The sequence below is a fragment of the Bos indicus x Bos taurus genome, chromosome 26, assembly GCF_003369695.1.
Source record: "Bos indicus x Bos taurus breed Angus x Brahman F1 hybrid chromosome 26, Bos_hybrid_MaternalHap_v2.0, whole genome shotgun sequence".
NCBI lineage: Eukaryota > Metazoa > Chordata > Mammalia > Artiodactyla > Bovidae > Bos > Bos indicus x Bos taurus.
The window spans coordinates 33,556,509-33,575,623 of NC_040101.1; the positions used below are offsets into that span (position 1 = coordinate 33,556,509).

The following is a 19,115-nucleotide window of genomic DNA, read 5'->3' on the forward strand; positions in this document are numbered from 1 at the left end:
AGGAGGAACACTATTTACATGTTGTCATGCTTGAGCCTTATCCTCCAGAGATTATGATGGAATAGGTCTGGGATTGAGCCTGGGAACTGGTATTTCTCAAAGCCCCCCACCTGGAGTGATTCTAATGTTGGCTAGGATTGCAATCCACAGATTAGCATGTATGCCACTGAAAGGTCCGTATGTCTCTCCAGTTTTATTAATTGAAGGATGTGTCCTTTGCATAGTATACCATAGTATACCAAGTTTGCAACATATCATGGATTCCTAAGAAGTAGTTCATCAAATCTGTTTGATCATAATTGCTTTGTCTTCCATTTCAGGCCTCCGACCAGGGAGACTTTCCATCCTCCTCCACCTGTTCCACCCAGAGGCCGCTGATTCCACCTCCTAAAGGCTACCTCCTTTTGGACTTTGAGACTTGCAGTTTTCAGCCTGTTAATGATGTCTTCATGTTGAGTTTTATGGCCTGACTGCTGACCTTAAGACCCACTCTCATCACTGATATTGCTGCGGCCCTGCTGGTTTGGGCTTACCTTGAAGAAGATATTATTAAGGCACAAAGAATCAAAAAACTAAGAACTTCATTCACCATCATCTATTGATCCATATCCTCGTTTGCCAAGAGGATGATGACTTAATTGGAACTGGACTAATTTGGCATGTCAGGAGCCTGAAAAGATTGATCAGAAATGTACAAGTGATTTTACAGAAATGCACTTATATTAGGTCTTACTTATTTGCTAGTCCAATCTAACTTCTGTGGTTATGATTTAAAACTTACAGTATTCAAGCAAGAAGGTATATCCTAATTTTTAAATGATTCTTCAGCTTTTCTGTAGCTTCAGGAGTGTGTTTAAATGCCAGGGCTGGTCACATACAGCAAACTCAAAAGGACTTTACAGAGGGATTAATTCTAACTCCTTTTAGATAGAAGGAAAATCTAATTTCACTGAAGCCTGGAGCCAAGAGTACTCAGTTGGTTAGAGGAAGAGGTGGGTCTAGAATCTGGACCTGCTGATTCCAGGTCATCACACTTCCCATATCCAAATGGCCAAGCTCTCTCCCTCAAAAGACGCCCAGATGTAGAAATGTGTTCAGTGACTATTGACCTTCTAGAAGTTTCCTTTTTCCATATCTCCCAGGTATGGAATTATCAAGTATTTGGGGCATTTATAATTCAGTATGCTTGCCAAGGAACATCTAAAAATGGTTGGGAACCAGAAGCTTGGCATGCCAGGGACCCTACTTATTGCTCTGCATCCTTTATAGATCTTAGTTCTGGCCATAAGAGACAGGGGGGATCCTTGAATTTCACTCTGCTGAGGGGTCAGAAGAAGAAGGAAGAACTTAAAATAGAAATAGTCCTCTGTTTTACTATACACTTGTTAATAACACCAGGTTTGGGAAATCTGTGCAGAGAATGTAGAGCCTTAGGTATATCATTAATTTTGAGTTCCTAGCACATAAATCTACCTTGAAAACACATGTCTTTAATTTGATGCTTAAATATACAGTAAAATTAATGTCAGACCCATTTCTTTAAAAATTATCAGAACTCTGATAGTTCTCCATGAAATTATTCTCCATCCCACACAAATATATAAAAACTATACTATTAAAGATCCATTTAAGTACAGTTTTATTGAGTCCTTTTCTAATGATGAATGGTTCTTTTTCAGTTGAATTCCTCAGTTCAGCAAACAATGATTGAGTGAAGTTAATAGCTTCTGGGATCTTGGGTTTTTGTTTTTCTGCTTTTTTTTCCTGACATAAAATACACTATTGGCACTGGCCTTGAAGAGAGTATTTGTGCAAATTACCTACCACAATTCCTGGCACACAGTAGCTGTTTTGGAATGGTCCCTTTACTCTCCTTGTCACTTATCTGGGAGAAATAAGGAAATATGAGATAAAAGGAGAACAAGAAGTACAAGACTGTATTCCTCTTATTCACAGACAGTCTCTATTTTAAGCATGCTTGATTTGATAAAGCTATACTTTTAAAAATATTTAATGCCTCTAATCCTCCTTTTGGATGCCAAATTTAATTTTTTTTTAAGATTCTTTGATAAATAAACATTTAGATCAGTAACATGGCAAAACCTACTGCTAGCCAATGGTGTTACCATCTTTGAATGCACATCACTGTGCAATATTGGAATATTTTATGGCATTTTATTCTTGTAGGAAAATAAGTGGAAAACATAAAATTGAAAGTACTTATGAGAAATCTGGGTTTCATAAATATGGTACGCTTGGGATGTGGGCTGAAAGGATCAGGAGTACCAAGTCAAAAATGGCAAGTCTTAAATCCTCATTGAGTGTTCATTGAACATCCAAAATGATTGTGTGTAAAAGAAGAAAATGAAAAATTTGTATGAAGCATGGGGACCATGTTATCAAGGAATATCTCTAAATGATGGGGCGAAATTTTTCATTCTCCAGAAACAGAACCACTCATTATAATTTAAATTTACTCAATTTCCACACACTCAACCTTAGTATACATTTTTAGGACTACAGTACGTAACACAATTTAAGTACAATGAGAATCAGAAACTAAATTGTAACTAGGTAATCCAAAGAGACAGTGAAAAAGTTCCCTACATGATGCCTCTCCTTCCCCAAGATTTTACAAACTGGCTCAATAGACAGTGAAGCTGTTAGTCATACTCACTGCCATTGCCTTTGCCTTTCTGACTGTGCAGGCACATTGTCCTCCAGTTCCCAGTCCAGCACTGTTCCTTCATCTTGTGTCAAAACCTGTGAGCAGATAACCCAACTGTATGAGCAACAAAGTATGAATACTGAGAGACTCTAAACAGGAGGTTTGTACTACAATCAAATCATTTAACTTGACATATTTAATGATGTGAATAATCCCTAAGGCTTTGCCATAATTAGGTAAAGCAATAGTATGTAAATGACTTAAATGAATATTTTTCACATCAAGCTAAGTTACCTGCTCTTTCCCCCTCCTTTTGTCTTTCTTTGTTATTAAAAAACAGGGATCCTAGTCCACCCTACTGGGATTTTTAGATCCCTCTCCCATTTGCTCCAGGAAGTAAATCCCTCTCCCATTTGCTCCAGGAAGTAAGTTGGTTTTCTATGCTTGTCTTTCAAAGCATACTGTGTGGATTTGCAACTGGTTGGCTGAAGAAGCATTAGTAATGGATTTATTTCTAAGAAAGACAAGTAGCTAATTTGGATATCTCTAGAAGATTCATCCTAAAAATCGATCCTCAATTTTGAGGACTCTGACTGTATAAATATTTGCTTTGGTTTGATAAACAAATTGTGTTCTATTCATTTCCAAGTATAATAAGTTATTAAGAATTAAAAACGGTCTTCTCCATTCATTCCTGTGGCCAGATACTATGTTCACCAGAGTGGTGAGAGGATGAGTAGGAGGTTGAAAGATGTATTCTGAATTCTGAGCACAACTCAGAATTAGTTTTCTCATAGAAACTGTAATAAATCGTGGGTTCCCTGGCTAGCCTGCCAAAGCCCATTTAAAATGTCTTAGCTAGCCATGCAGTAAGAGTTAGCATGATGAAGGGAAAGAACATTGGCTTGGAAGTCAGGAAAATGATTTTATTTTGGACTGCTGCTGACTTGATGAATTCACCCACCTTGACTACCCATCATCTGTAAAATAAAATGTTTTGTGTTTAGTAATAACCTAAGTCCCTTCAACTCTGTAAGTTTAGGACTAAGGCTAGGGGTGAGGAATCACTCATTCTGAAGAAGGAAGGAGACAACCATACTGGAGTGACCACCTAGTTAGCAAGGGGTCTTATTATGTGGCAGCTCCTGTTCCATGCCCTCTATCATTGGTATGACAGATTAGTTAAAAGAAATGTGTGAGAAACAGTAAAATGGGAACTTAGTTGTATCATAATACAACTTATAATATTATAACTTATAATAGCCTTAGTTGTTCTTTGGTCTAAGAACCAAATGTTTTAAGTGCTTGCTTCCTAAAGAAAGAATTCAAAACAATTTTAAAGTTCCTCGGTATCTAGAACATTTCAGCTAGAACAGAAAAGGTAGAGGCAGAAGGTGATAAATAGCAATAGAAAAGTAGATTACTAGCAAGACAAACATAACACAGTAGAAAGAAGAAATAGAATTTCAAAGAAAAGGTAGCTGAGGATGGAAATCACAAGATATTTTGTCATCTATAGACCAAACTTTTGATGGTCATGTTTACCAAAAATAAAAGATTGAAACTGGTTTTCTGGATCATTCGGTAGTTATAAACTCCTTAACTAAATGAGTCGTATTGAGTCTTATTAGAACTACCACAAAAAGGTTTTACAACCATTTTGGAGGGGTTGCCTTTCACTGGCATTTCCCCCTCAATCTTTTTGGTGTCAGGGAAGGAGGTCATTAATCTAGATGAAGAAACTGATGAAATAAGACTAATCAATGTTTTTCACTCCCCAGTTCGGCAGAACAACCCTGATTTTGATGGTGCCCTTGGGTACTAATGATTTTTTTTAATATATTTATTTATTTTTTGGTGTGTTTTGTTTGGGTCTTTGTTGCTCTGCATGGGCCTTTTCTAGCTGTGGAGAGTGGGGGATACTCTCTAGTTACTGTGTGTAGACTTACTCATTGTGGCGGCTTCTCTGGTTGGAGAGCACAGGCTCTAGGCACATGGCTTCAGTAGCTGCGGCTTGCAGGCTCCAGAGCGCAGGCTTGATAATTACGTGGTGCGTGGGCTTAGTTGCCCTGTGGCATGTGGGATCTTCCCAAACCAGGGATCGAACTGGTGTCCAGTGCGTTGCAAGGCAGATTCTTAACCACTGGGCCACCAGGGAAGCCCAGTACTAATGAGTTTTGAGCCTTGAAGTCATCAGGCTCCAAGAACCTTTGAAGCCATATTCCTTTTCCTCTAATTAGTTACTTTATCTCCTATTCTTTCTTCCCAAGCCTACTCGTTATCAGACTTTTATCACCTAAAGCTATTTATCATTTCCTTGTTACCTACCAGAGTTCCTGGCACATAACAGGTGTCCAATAAATATTCCTTGCATTAATGGCCCTATATGCTCTTTCCCTCATTAAACTTGCCCAAATATGCTGCCAAAACAGGGTCTGCTTTTCTCTTCTTGCTCATTGTTCATATTGCCTTTTGCACATTTGCACTGTTGGTCACATTTTGCACAATTCCTTTTTTGTACACTGCTATGCCTGTTGTCTGTTATGTATGTAATGTTTCCTAGTTCTAAGTCTACACTCCCCAAATGAATACTTTTTCTTGTGTCCTCCCTCACTCACTCGTGTCCGACCCTTTGTGACCCCCATGGACTGTAGCCCGCCAGGCTCCTCTGTCCATGGAATTCTCCAGGCAAGAATACTGGAGTGGGCTGCCATTTCCTTCTCCAGGGGATCTTCCTGACCCAGAGATTGAACCTGAGTCTCCTGCATTATTGGGCAGATTTTTTTTTACAGTCTGAGCAACCAGGGAAGCCCTGTGTTCTCTCCACCCTCAAGCAATTGCCAACCTAGTGCTCCTGACAATATGGAGCAAATGCTTAATGCCTCAAATCCGTGGAGGCTGGTGATGGATGTTAAGCAAGAAACTACTCATCCATCTTAATTCAGCACTTACACTGCTTATTCTTCAATTGCCCATCATCACTTGATTCAAGAGCTGTGATTATTCATTCACGGAGCATTCACTGAGCTTACGCTATGAGCAAGTCACAGTGCTAGGTGCTCTAAGGGATATATAAAGATGGATAAGACACCTCCTCTGACTTCTATTGCAATTACTGGTGTATGATTCATTCAGCAATTAATCAGGTACTGCCTTTGTGATGCCTCTTAGACTATTTGGAAAGTGGTCTTTAAATCCTTCTATGCTATTTGACTTTTCACTTATGGATGTCTTCAGTAAATAGTTATTGAATGTCTGTGATGTGACAAGCACTGCCCCAACAGCTGCCATCAAAAAGGGTCAAAAAGGCAGTGGCTGCCATCAAAAAGGGTCAGAATGCAGTACAGAAGAGGAAATGAGACTATGGTAATTCTGACATAAATGCAGCTGGAATCCTGAAGAAGGGATACTTAACTTCCTGAGGGCATCATGCAAGGTTTCACTGAAGAGGTCATTCATTTAGGCCAGGAAAATGAGTAAACAAAGGTTGTCCATTCATTTCCATTCTAGGCAAAGGGAACATTGAAGAATCTAAAAAAGAGTGGATGAGTGTGTATATACAACAGATTCACTTTGCTGTACAGCAAAAACTAATATATCATTGTAAATCAACTATACTCCAAAAAAAAAAGAAAAAATCAAGAGCAAAGGTACAGAGGTATAAAAGAATCTGGTGTATTTGGGAAATATAGGGATGTAGCCTGAGCAGAGATCAGTGCGAGGTAAAGTTGAGGAGATAAATTGGGAACTGATTCTGCAGTTGCATGCTAATAGGATTATCCTTTAGGAAGGAATTTTTTTTCTAATTACACATATAGCACATACCCATTGTGTAAAACACTCAAATATTGGCAGTCACGTACTCTGTTAATGGTTTGAGTCATAATCTTTCAGATTATTTTCTGTGGTTAGACTAATACCATTCAAAATGGAATTAGAGTCTATATTTGCAAATTTTTTTCACTTAAAATTGTCTCTTGGCTATCATTCCATGCCAGCATATACAAGTCTACTTCATTTCTTAAAATGATTGTATGGATGGCAGTCCATTAGTAGTAAGAAATACTGATTCTGGGGCTTTCTTGGTGGTTCAGTGGCTAAGACTCCACACTCCCAATGCAGGGGGCCCGGGTTAGATCCCTGGTGGAGGAATTAAATTCCACGTGCCACAACTAAGTGTTCATATGCTGCAAATAAAAAACCCAAGTGCCACAATGAAGACCGAATACAGCCAAATAATAAATAAATAAAAATATTAAAAACAAGACTGATTCTGAAGCCAGATGCTTGGATCAAGTCCTTCAGTAACCACTTAACCCTTCCGTGCTTCTGTTACCATTTCTGTAAAATGAACATACAGTGCCTGTTGCCTAAGGATTGAATCAATACATGTGAAGTGCTCACAACAGTGCCTGGCAGATGAAAACATTAGCTGTGATTTCTTGATTTATGTAGACAATGTACCAGGAGTATTTTAAGCAAGGCAGTAATATAGTTAGCTTTCTTCGTAGAAGAATCACTCTGGTACCTGTTGGGGAGCATAAATAGGTAAGGACGACCGGTAATAAGAATCCTGTTAGGAGGTTGTTGCAATACATGGTGAGTGAGGTGTAGACGACTGGCTGTTACTAGGAGGGGAGAGGAAAAATAAATTCTTTAGATACTTCTAAGATAACAAATTCTAGAACTTGTTGACTGCTGATGGCTGATAGACACAACTCGACTCCAGGGTCCAGATGTTTATATATTTGACAAATAACTTTTGAGTTTCCACAATGGGCTTGACACTGTTCTAGTACATGTCAGTGAACAGGATTTCTGCTTAGGAAAGAAGCTGATTTTAAGAGGTGTTTCTATCTGTGGACGGGAGATTCAACAAACCAACGAGAATTGTAAAAAGATTGAATAGTAGAGGTTCAATAAATATTCAGGGATTTTATGACACTCATCCAACCTGGCACCAGTTTAGCAACCTCTCTTAAAGACGGTTATGGAGCTGGTGATTCATTCTCGGTGGGAGACGAACTCCTGTGAGAGTTATTTGATCTGACCCGCAACCGAGAGGGGGCAGGTCAGACTATTACCCCACTTCACAGCCGAGGAAAATGAGGCCAGGTACAGTTAAGCGTTTTGACCCAGGTCGCACAACTTGAACGGAGGCAGCTTCGGCCCTGCGCTGAGGGCCAGGCAGCCGCAAGGGGCGCGAGGCCGGGGCCAGTATGCGTGCCGCCGACCTTAGGAGCCGGCGGGCGGACCCGCCGGACCCTCGGGCGGCCCTCAGCGGCCACGGACTCGCGCCTCCCGGGCGGGGCGGCCGGCGGCGGTTGCGGCCCCGCGTCGCGAGGCACTTCCGGCGTGTGCCGGGGTGGCCGGATGACGTGGCTGAGTCAGAGGAAGAGGCAGGGAGGCGCGGGGGGCGGGGGAGGCTCCGGAGCGGGCGGTGACGGCGGCGGCGCGGAGGAGCCAGCGGCTGGGCCCGGGCCCCGTGCGTCTGTCCGCGCCCCGTGGATGCGAATCGGCCGCGGCGGAGGCGGCGGCGGAGGAGGAGTCGGTGGGCCGGCGCCGGTCCGGTGGGAGCGCGGAGGATGAGGCCGCTGCCGGGCGCTCCCGGCGTGGCGGCGGCCGCCGCGCTGTTGCTGCTGCTGCTGCCCCGGGCCCGGGCGGACGAGCACGAGCACACGGTGAGAAGAAGCGCTCCCTGCCGGCGCGGCCGCCTCCGCCCGTTCCCCCCGGCCCGCCGCCTCGGCAGGCCTGCCGCGGCCTGGACGGCCCGGCTGCCCGGCCGAGCCCCGCGGCCGCCTTCCGGTTGGGCCTGGCGGAGCAGGAACCCCGGGAGCGGGGAGGAGGCATTTCCGTGTGTTCCCGGGACAGGACTCCACTCTCGAGTGCCTGGGCCTCATTTCCCCAACCCGGACCTAATGGCGCCGAACCTCTGGGTCCAGGGGCCACGGGAGCCGGGAAAGAAGCGGAGTCTGAGGGTCGGGGCTTACTTGGCCGCGGCATTGAGGGCCGCAGGCAGCCAGTCTCGGGGCTGGTGTCCCCCAGGGAAGGGAGCTGCGCCCGTGCTGCTGGGGGGCTACGACACGGCGGAAGATGGATGCACCACCTATTACTCGTCATACACTAACCAGGAAATATCCACCACTTAATGGTGCTCACCGGCATTTATTTCCCCCTCCTGCCCAAACCGGAATCTAACCCTGGCGTGGGGACAACCTTGATAAACTTGAGGTGAAGAGCACTTTACACGTGTACAGGCCCTCAGCCACCCGCATCCGCCTTGGAGGCCTTGTAACTTTCTCCTCACCTCTTGTGGCCCCGAGATGAGGCTCGCGTCCCAGTGGTCTAGGGCAGCTTCTGATTGTGCGGAGTCTTAAGTTGCCCGGCCCTCTTGTCTTGCTGGGAACAGTCCGTTTTTGCATTTAGCCTAAAATTGACCGACTGTTTGTTTAATTGGCATTTTCCACATCAAAACTTGGATATTAACGACTTCTCTTGTGACTTTCACTTAGGAATGTAATTCAGTGACTTTCTGAATGGTAGATGTGAGCAGAGCAGTAAAGTCATGTAATTTAGAGGGTGAGTGTGAGTAGTTTGTGTTTTTAGACCTTAACTCATGATACGACTTTGCATCAGAGGTTGTGTAGTACTAAATCTGAAAGTCTTCTGTCATTTCTGACAAGTGAGGAAATGAAACGGCCAGAAAAGTCTGTAGGTTAGCTGTGCTCTTCATTTAGTAAACACGAGTTCTAAGCTTTCAGGTGCAGCGACTTGAGTCACAGCAACTTCTTATCTGTATATTTTTTAAGTCCTGGGCTCGGTGACATTTTTGTACTGTATTTGTGACTTTTCACCTTAAGATAGTTTTATTCCCAGGTTAAATAGTTTAAAAACTTGTCTCAAAGAGTAAGAAGTGTTCATTTCCAATGGGCATTCTTTTGGCCAATGAGTACTAATATTTTTCCAGTTTTTTTGGGCACTTTGGAAAAGTTACCATGTAAAACTCGGAATTGTCTCTTTAGTTCCACCGTACAGGCATATAAGCTTAAGAGTAGTAGTTTACTTTTTTAAAGTGAAAGTCGCTCAGTCTTGTCGGACTCTCTGCGACCTCGTGGAAATTATACGGTCCATGGAATTCTCCAGAACAGAATACTGGAGTGGGTAGTCTTTCCCTTCTCCAGGGGATCTTCCCAACACAGGAATCGAACCCAAGTCTCCCGCATTGCAGGCGGATTCTTTACCAGCTGAGCCATAAAGGAAGCCCAAGAACACTGGAGTGGGTAGCCTATCCTCCATTGGATCTTCCCGCCCCAGGAATGGAACTGGGGTCTCCTGCTTTGCAGGCACATTCTTTACCAACTGAGCTATCAGGGAAACCCCTTTTTATATTGTGTTTTATATAAACCGCTGTAATAGGGAAAAGAACATATTAAAATGTTACAAATTGGATGTGAATAAAAATATTAGATTAATTTACAGGTTTAAAATGTAAATGGCAATTTAACTGAAATTTTATGGTAGGAACGTTTAATATTTTAAAGCTAGAAATTGAATATAAAATACTTGATAAAAGGTTTTTGAGAGAATATGTCATGTATGAGAAAATTGTTGGACAAAAAAATTTGACTTTTATTTCAGTCATGTTTACATTGAACTGCTCTCACTTGTTAATACCTATTTTAAAAATTTAGGTATTTAAAAATTATAGGAAAAATAGCATGAAGATATATGTAAAAAATTTAAGTGTCATTATATATTTTTTGGCTATTAGCCAAGATATTTTATTTCTTAAAAGTTTCTTGAAAATATTTTTGAAAACTAGGCATTCACCTCAAACCAATAATAATACTGAAAAGGCTATGGTCAAGTGATTTTTTTTTTTTCCACCAAGAAGGCAGAAGTAGCTAATGAAGACAGAATGATAACTGAAGGGAGAGAAAAACTGTCAAGGGAAGGTTACTGAGTAAGTGTTTAATAAATACTTGTGAAATTGGATTGTTAACCAAAGAACCATCTAGAAGTTAAAGTTTGCCCTTCAGATTAACTTTCTGTGAAGACAGTTTCCAGATAGAAATAATAGCTAAGCTTTAAAAAAAAAAAAGAAAAAGAATAGCTAAGCTTTTGTAGCAATATGTGGTAGGTAGTGTCCTAAGTACTAATATGTATTAACTTGTATTTTAAACACATATTGATAATTTTGTGAAATGAATGGGATTATGTTCTCTGCATAGATGAGAAAATGGGATGGCGAAGAAGTTACTTGCTTGAGGCTGCACAACTAGTAACAGGTAGAGGTAGCATTTGAATTTAGGCAAACTGAATTAATAGTCTGCTGCACTCTCACAGGATATGCTCTACAGCCTTTTATCCTTAAAAGACAGGACAGTAAAACACTTGGTATCAAATTGAGTAATTTTCTGTGTTGATAATACTTTTAAGTGCTTAAAAGAAATGTTTGGGTAAGCCTGGTTTCATAGGGAATTGTTACTGAGGTTGTTTCAGTGAGGTTGGGTTAGTGTTAAAGAAGGATAGAAACGGGCATGTGACCCATGCAGCCACTTGGTTTGTGCAAGACATAAAGACTGCTTAGCGGAATGCTGTGCTGTCACCATTTGAAGTTCTTAATACTTGTTTAGAAAGGAGTCTTGCATGTTTATTTTGTGTTGGGCCCCACAAATTATGTAACTGATCCCAAGAAGGAGCAACTACCTACTTAATGCAGTTTCTCAAAGCCCTTGATTTCTCTTACTTTACCTGCTGGATTAGAATTCAGCTGACCATTTGAGTCATATGGTATTTTTTTATGTGCTTATTTGTCCAATGCTCTTAATATTCTCAGAAGAATAATGGGAAGGAAACATACTGCTGGCTTCTAGAATATATACACATGCAGAATATATAAAATGAGTTCCTTTCAGTTTTTAAAGTGCAGAACATACTCTTAAGTAAAAATTAAAGAACACTTTCATGAAAGACAGGTTATTAATAAATGATTGAGGAGTCATAAAAAGAACACTTAAGAGTGAAAGGTGTATAGGGTATGGCTCATGCTTGTTTGGATTTCTGAAAGTTGGAGCACTTGGAAACAACTAGAGTTAGATTATCATGTCTCCTAAGATTCCAGAGGACTCGTTAGAAAGATTGCAAATTGAGAATAGAATTTTAGAACTGGCAAGACTCAAGACTCATTTTCCTAATGACCTGAAGAGGCCCAGTGGCTGGCCCAGGGCCACAGGAAGAGTCTGAGCTACATGATTTCTAGTCCTTGTTTTTTTCCACCTGTCTTGTACATATAATTTCCATAGTAATACTATGTAAAAATATCAGCATCAAAAAATCAACAATCAGTGGCACAGGAATCTTAAAAGCATTTTATCATTTACACTGAAGCCTTGACTTATTTTGGGCTCTGTTTCCTCAAGGTCACAAAATCAAAAAATTTTTTCTGGGTCTGTCATATACCAGGCTCTGTGCTTGGCACAACAAGTGGTATTTAATCAGTACTTGTTGAGTGACTTGAGTAATTGGGGAGCCGCCAGGGGTAAGAATATGCAAGGTTGGAAGTTTGATAACCCTGTTGCTTAACACAGACCATTGTTATTTAAGATGCATGGTCTTGGGGGTGCCTGTTGTGTTTTAGGGGCCCTACTAGGTTACAGTTCCATTTCTTTGTGGCCCATTGTACCTCCTATGGGTAATGTTGGAAGGACCCACTCTGTGCTTAGGATAGCCTTTGCTCAACACCTGCCATAAGCACTATTACACCACTGGGTTAAAAAAAAAAGATGTTTTGTTTGGTTAGACAAATGGAAGCCTTTAGTCTTTATCTCTTTTGGGAGTATGGAACTCTTAAAACATGTGAAGATTTATAAAGAGGATAAACTATTTACTACAAGTGAATTTGTGAGTGTTTTAATATAGATCTAGTTTTAGGAAGTGCCAGAATTCATTGTCCTATTTTCAGCTGTACTCTATGGTAGACTAAAAGTTTATTTAGGAATAGAGTTATTTTGAGAGAGGGCAGTTATCTCAAGAGATTATCCAAAAATACACTAATAATTTGTTTGTATTCACATTCTGATGTATGTGTTTTAAATAATTAAAAGTCATTGAAACTGTGATTTTTGAAACATTTCAGAACTGGATTTTGCTTTCTCAGATATGTGTTTTAAAGTAAGCATATATCTTTTCCCTCATCTCATAAAAGTAATGGCATTTGGGAACTTAGTCTGAGTCTTCAGTTCTTCGCCTGTCTACAGAAATTCTGATTTATTTGGATTTTACATGAGATCGTCAGTAACCTTATCTCCTGAAGTGTTCCTCCTGAGAAAAGGTAATTCACCATGTCTATCAAGGAGGGAAACTTCTGTACCTGCACTTTCCCAGCACATATGCTGTGCTATGCTAAGTCACTTCAGTCATGTGCGACCCCATAGATGGCATCTCACCAGGCTCCTCCCTCCCTGGGATTCTCCAGGCAAGAACACTGGAGTGGGTTGCCATTTCCTTCTCCAGTTCATGAAAGTGAAAGTGAAGTTGCTCAGTCGTGTCGGACTCTTCATGACCCCATGGACTGCAGCCTACCAGGCTCCTCCGTCCATGGGATTTTCCAAGCAAGAGTACTGGAGTGGGTCCGTATTTAAATGAGAGACCCAACATTGGTGACTTCTTGAGAACAAAGGTCATTACTTTTGAGATTAGAGCACCAGGAGCTTCTTAGGAAGGTTTTTTTTCCTGTTGGGCAGTTTAAAGGGCTCAAATGGAAAAGTTGTTCAGTGTTTAGCACATCCTTAGGTGCTTTGTACAACTGTACTTTTCCCAAATTCCTTTATTTAGTTTTTGCTCTTCAGTTAATGAAGCTGATTAGGGATTAGCAAAAGTGTAGTCCTAAATTTATAAATGCGATGCAAATTAGAATGATCTTGGACAAATTATGTAACATCTCTTTTTAGTTTTTTTGTATCTGTAAAATGGGGAAAATCATAGGAGCTGTCATATAAAGCTTTGAGAGATTAAATGTTTATATATATAAAGACCTTAGAACTGTGCCCAGCACATGGTATGTCCTTAAGAAGCCTCATGGAAGGAATCACCCCCATGCCCAGGGATCCTCTGATCCACTGCTATGCTTTACTTTTTCTCTCCCCTACTTCTGATTACACCCTGCAGGTAAGTTATTAAATTCCATCTTGCTCTTTGACAATTCAGTTTTTCCGAGGAAAGTATTTATAAAGAGCTTGCTAAGACATGAGATGTTTTGAAAGCAAATTAGACTAGCCTTTTGGCCACACCACTGGTGTCTTAGATGGTAAAGAATCTGCCTGCAATGCCGGAGACCCGGGTTTGATCCGTGGGTTGCGAAGATCCCCTGCAGAAGGGAATGGCAACTCCAGTATTCTTGCCTGGAGAATTTAATGGACAGAGGAGCCTGGCGGGCTGCAGTCCATGGGGTTGCAAAGAGTTGGACATGACTGAGCGACTCACACTTGTGACCGCCACAGGTGGAGGGGAGAGCCTTACCAGTCCTGTCCATCCACCGAGTTGGGGAGCCCAGGGACTCTTCCAGCAGCTTAGCAGAAGGAAAGGTTTTTCTCCTTAAAACGTTTCTTCCTTTTGGTATTTTCTTATTTCAAGATCTTTTAAGACACAGTTTTCTCTCTTGAAAAAGAACTCTCCCCTTGACCTTGTCTTGGAAATACTTATTCTCAGGGATAATCAAAAACTATAATGAAAAGTAAACATTTTAAGTTCTTGAAATCTGTGATCTGTATAAGGAGCAATGTAAAAGAAACATTTTTAACCTTAATATTCACCCTAATCTGTGTGTGTGTATGCGTGTTTATGTCTATATAACATATATATATATATATATATATATGTATTTTCCCCCCAATCCCTGCTTCAGTCCTCTTCCCAGAAGGAATCCTAGGCTACAGAATTGTACACATTTTGTTATAGTACAATTTGCATCATGTCATCAGAACTCTACTACCCCATTAAAGGTTTCATGAATGTTTAAAATGAGTGACTTCAGAATGTGTAGTTAACACACACTATGACCTTTAAATTATTTTAGTCTTATGTTTCAATCTGTATGAAATAAATGAATGCTCTGTTTTAACAAGTGTTAGTGTTCAAGTTTTTGTCTATTTTTAGAGGAATATGAGTATTAGGATTTATAGAGAAGGTGTTCTGTTTATTTTTACAAGTTGTTAACGTTTATAAAATTTCTGCAGACTCTCAGCAGGATTAATGACAAGAATCGTTCCTCTCTTTCAGGGTTATAATCCTGAATGGGTACATGTGATTACCTCTCCTTACTTCTTTCAAAGGATACCATTGCATTCAGTGCACATACTTAAAACTTCTAAGTTGCTAACGACCTTTCATTTCAGCCTTTCTTCAGTGTTTTTTCATCATATTTATTAAATATTTTTTGTGTACATGGTACTGTGCCAAAAGGTTTCTACTCTGTGAACAGGTCTCAATTCTATTATAATACCAGCTCTGTTCAGTGGATACTGATTGGTTTAGAGAACTCTTCTGAGACTTGTTATGCTGTATCTATATCTGTGCAGAAAGGAATACCTTGATTGACTAGTGCAGTGAGACCTTGAACGTTGGACAGAAGGGTGATGTCATATGGATATTTTTCAAGCCCCTAAAGTAACAAGAATAGTTATGAATGGGGATCTATGGGTACATTAAGACTTTTGATTGGTTTCTTCATACATAAAGATTATGTACAGTTTTTCTGGATTCACTTGAAACAGCTTGTGATTTTCCATATTATTATTCATCCCAATCCTTCTGTGCCAAAGCAAAAATAATCATTCTTTTACTGTTGTTACAATACTCTTTTCACCTTAATTGTAACGCTGTTTCTTCACTGTAAATCATTTACTTTTTTGGCTCCACTTTGGACTGTGATTTTGCTTTATACACTTAGGACAAGATTTACCTTTATAGCCTTAACACCTAGTACTGTGCTTAGTACATGTGTTATGTATTCAAAAAGTCAGGTAGTTTTTTATTTCCTTGATGAGGTACCCGAATGATGTCTTAGGACAGTGAGACATTATGTTTGAAGGTGATTAGATCTAAGTCCTAGTTTGATGGTGGTACGAATCAAAAGAGGCAGATGCTTTATGTAAGAATAGACAAGTCAATGGTTTTTGGAATGCAGAGGGACTTGGGGGTTGAGTCTCCATGTCTGAGACGATAATACCATTAGAAAAAGTTTTGAGGGGTTGCATTTGGGTGGGATGAGTTTATTTGGGAGATCTTGGATTTTGATGGAAAATGTTTATTCATTTTAGATGGAGGAAAAGTGAAGTGAAAGTCGCTCAGTTGTGTCCAACTTTGCAACCCCATGGACTGTATAGTCCATGGGATTCTCCAGGCCAAAATACCGGAGTGGGTAGCCTTTCCCTTCTCCAGGGAATCTTCCCAACCCAGGGATCGAACCCAGGTCTTCTGCATTGTGGGCGATTCTTTATCAGCTGAGCCACAAGGGAAGCCCGAGAATATTGGAGAGGGTAGCCTATCCCTTCTCCAGGGGATCTTCCTGACCCGGGAATCGAACCAGGGTCTCCTGCATTGCAGACGGATTCTTTACCAACTGAGCTATGAAGGAAGCCATTAGATGGAGGACTGGGAGTAATGTTTGGTATTTGGGCTGGTTGGTCAGGTTTCTCTTTTACATGCTCCATAGCACCCTGCCTGATTATAATTGCTCATTTAGTGTCCATCTTTTTGTTTAGGCTCTAAGCTCTAGTAGGGCAGGAAATGTGTCTTGTTCAAAGCTGTCTCAGTTATGAACACAATTATTGGCACATAGTAGGTACTCAGTAAATAATTGGTGATATAAGTTCTTCACTGTTCGTTGACAAGCTGCATCTTATGTTGTCTTTCATTTATATTGCTAATTAGGATTATTAGTTTTAAAATCACTTGGTAACTACTCTTCATAGAATCATTGGAATTTTAAACTTGGGGAGATCTTAGAAATCTTTATTAGTTTCCCCAGTCAGACCCTGGAAATGTGAAGTCACTTACCCAAAGTCATTGGACCACAGCCCAAGTTTAGCTACATAAAGTATTCACTGATGGGTAAAGCCATAATTGTTAATTCAAAAAAATTTGCATGCGGTAGCTGTGTTTCAGGCTGATAAAGGGAAAGACAGAATGATGGCTTGGATGAGGTGTGGAGGTTTCACAGTATGGCTTTCTCTTCCTCTTCTTTGGTCATTTCCTCCCTTTGACCAATGATTGTGGGGGGGGAAAAAGGTGAAATTTTATTTGTGCTTGCTGACAACATTAGATTTTTGGAGTTCCCAGTGATTAACATAGGTTCCGGATAAACTGCTGATTTTGTTTCCTCCTCCTTTGTCCACATTAGCATGGTGAATCATGTTGGTTCTAGGTTTATCGTTATTTGATAGTGTAAATTTTAAGTCTAAACATATTCTTACAGGTTATTGGGGTTTATTTAAACAGTATCTTCTATAAAACAAAGTCTGAAAACATGAATCTGCCTGAGACCATAATCAGAATATATCATTTTAAAATTCACCAAATTTCATTTTTAATGTGTAGAAACTGATCATCATTTTGAAACAAGCTTCCAGCATTTTATTTTAAACCTTCCAAAACTGAGATAGTACATTTTTGTTTAGAATAAATAGCAAAATATTCCCTTAATTTGAATTAGATTTTTTTTTTTAAACATATTCTTAACTTGCTTTTTTGGTTTGTTTGTTTCAGTATCAGGATAAAGAGGAAGTTGTCTTATGGATGAATACTGTTGGGCCCTACCATAATCGCCAAGAGACATATAAGTACTTTTCACTTCCATTCTGTGTGGGGTCAAAAAAAAGTATTAGTCATTACCACGAAACTCTGGGAGAAGCACTTCAAGGAGTTGAATTGGAATTTAGTGGTCTGGATATTAAATTCAAAGGTACGTAAACCTTAATAGTCCTCATGATAAAACAGGGTTTCTCAACTTTGGCACTGTTGACGTTGGGTCCAGATGATTCTTTGTGGGGGTGTGGGGGTGGGTTGTCTTGAGCATGGTGGGACGCTGAGCAGAGTTCCTGGCCTCTACCCACCAGATGCCAGTAGCACTTCCCAGTTGTGACAATCAAAAACATTTTTAAACTTTGGTAATCACTCTTGTTTGAGATCCACTGCTCCAGACTCTAACCCTAAAAGTCTCATCTAACCCTAAAAGATGTTTTTATCTTTAAGTTATGTGTGTTATATTTAGAAAAGTATACTAGTAACTAACAAAGATTTGTTTTGAATATTTATACAATATTCATGGATCTTATTAATAAAATTACACTTCCTTAGCATATTTATTTCTGAAAGGTGTTTTCTAGTAAATTCTTTAGTGATTGGACATAATGTGTTTGGGGAAAGCTTTCATAGATTGCCAATGGAGTCATTTCCAGAGGTACAGAGATGTAATGGGCTGTATGGATACTTAAAAATTATGTGTAAAGTCTCAAATTCAAATTTGTACGATTGGCTCAGTGTATTTATCAGTGTTGTATTGCTTTATCCTCTCAATACCTGTTTAGTGTGGTTTAATATTTTAAGTCAAGGACTTGTTAAAATTAGGGGGGGAAATCCCCTGTAGCTATTTATTATTTGTTTTATTAGTGCCCAAGAGTGTGTTTATACTTTTTATTTTTCTCTGTGAAGTTTGTCTCAGCAGGTATTTCCTGCATGGACATTTTTACCTGGTGGGCAGATACCTGAGTAATTGAATTTTTGCAGGATCTTTGATTAGGTATCTTGATGTCTGAATAGAGCATGAATCTTGTAATCAGAAGCTTTGAATTTTAATCTTGTTTCTTTTACTCTATTGATTTTAGTAAAGTTGTTTACTCCAGTTTTAACTTTATTGTCTACATGTATGAAATGATTAGTAATGGCCCTCTGATATTTTTAGTCTTTTGGGAAGAGAGTGTGAAAAGAGGTATTTTAAAGATAATATTTTGAATGTAATGTTTAATTTTGATTTGTTAAATTCTGTTGTTTTTAGGATGTTTTTCCTTATTGTTGAAAATAGGTATAAGCATTTACATTTTTTTTCTATACTTTCCTTGGGATTTAATTATAAAATTAAGTTATAAATTTAAACCACAATGGCATGGCCTGTGACTTTATGAATTATTATAAACATGCCCTGAGGCTTGTTTTAATTTAATGAGGTAATTTATTTAATCAGAAATAAGGAGGAAACTTAGAATATGTGGTCTTCAAGAGCCTCAGTACTACATTTATTCACATATTCTCTCCCCTCCCATATTTGATGGACTTCCCTGGTGGCTTGATACTCATGTCTAATTTATTAAAAAGGATCCAGAGAAAGAATAGGCAAAAACCCTGAGTCCTTCGTTGCTACTATGAACAGATTTCATCCCTTTTTGAAATC

The 19,115-nt window shown here is 39.8% G+C and overlaps 2 protein-coding genes across 3 annotated transcripts in view; both read left to right on the forward strand.

Moving 5' to 3' along the window:
- Positions 1-4,237, forward strand: part of PIK3AP1 (phosphoinositide-3-kinase adaptor protein 1) — a 123,332-nt gene extending 119,095 nt beyond the window's left edge. For both annotated transcript variants that reach the window (XM_027528516.1, XM_027528518.1), the window contains one exon: positions 321-4,237. In XM_027528516.1, coding sequence (XP_027384317.1) covers positions 321-378 — 58 coding nt within the window. In that variant the 3' untranslated portion in view covers positions 379-4,237. The remainder of the gene's footprint in view (positions 1-320) is intronic.
- Positions 4,238-8,051: 3,814 nt separating this feature from the next.
- Positions 8,052-19,115, forward strand: part of TM9SF3 (transmembrane 9 superfamily member 3) — a 60,991-nt gene continuing 49,927 nt past the window's right edge. Inside the window, exons 1-2 of the mRNA XM_027528577.1 lie at positions 8,052-8,349; positions 17,435-17,630. Coding sequence (XP_027384378.1) covers positions 8,254-8,349; positions 17,435-17,630 — 292 coding nt within the window. The 5' untranslated portion in view covers positions 8,052-8,253. The remainder of the gene's footprint in view (positions 8,350-17,434; positions 17,631-19,115) is intronic.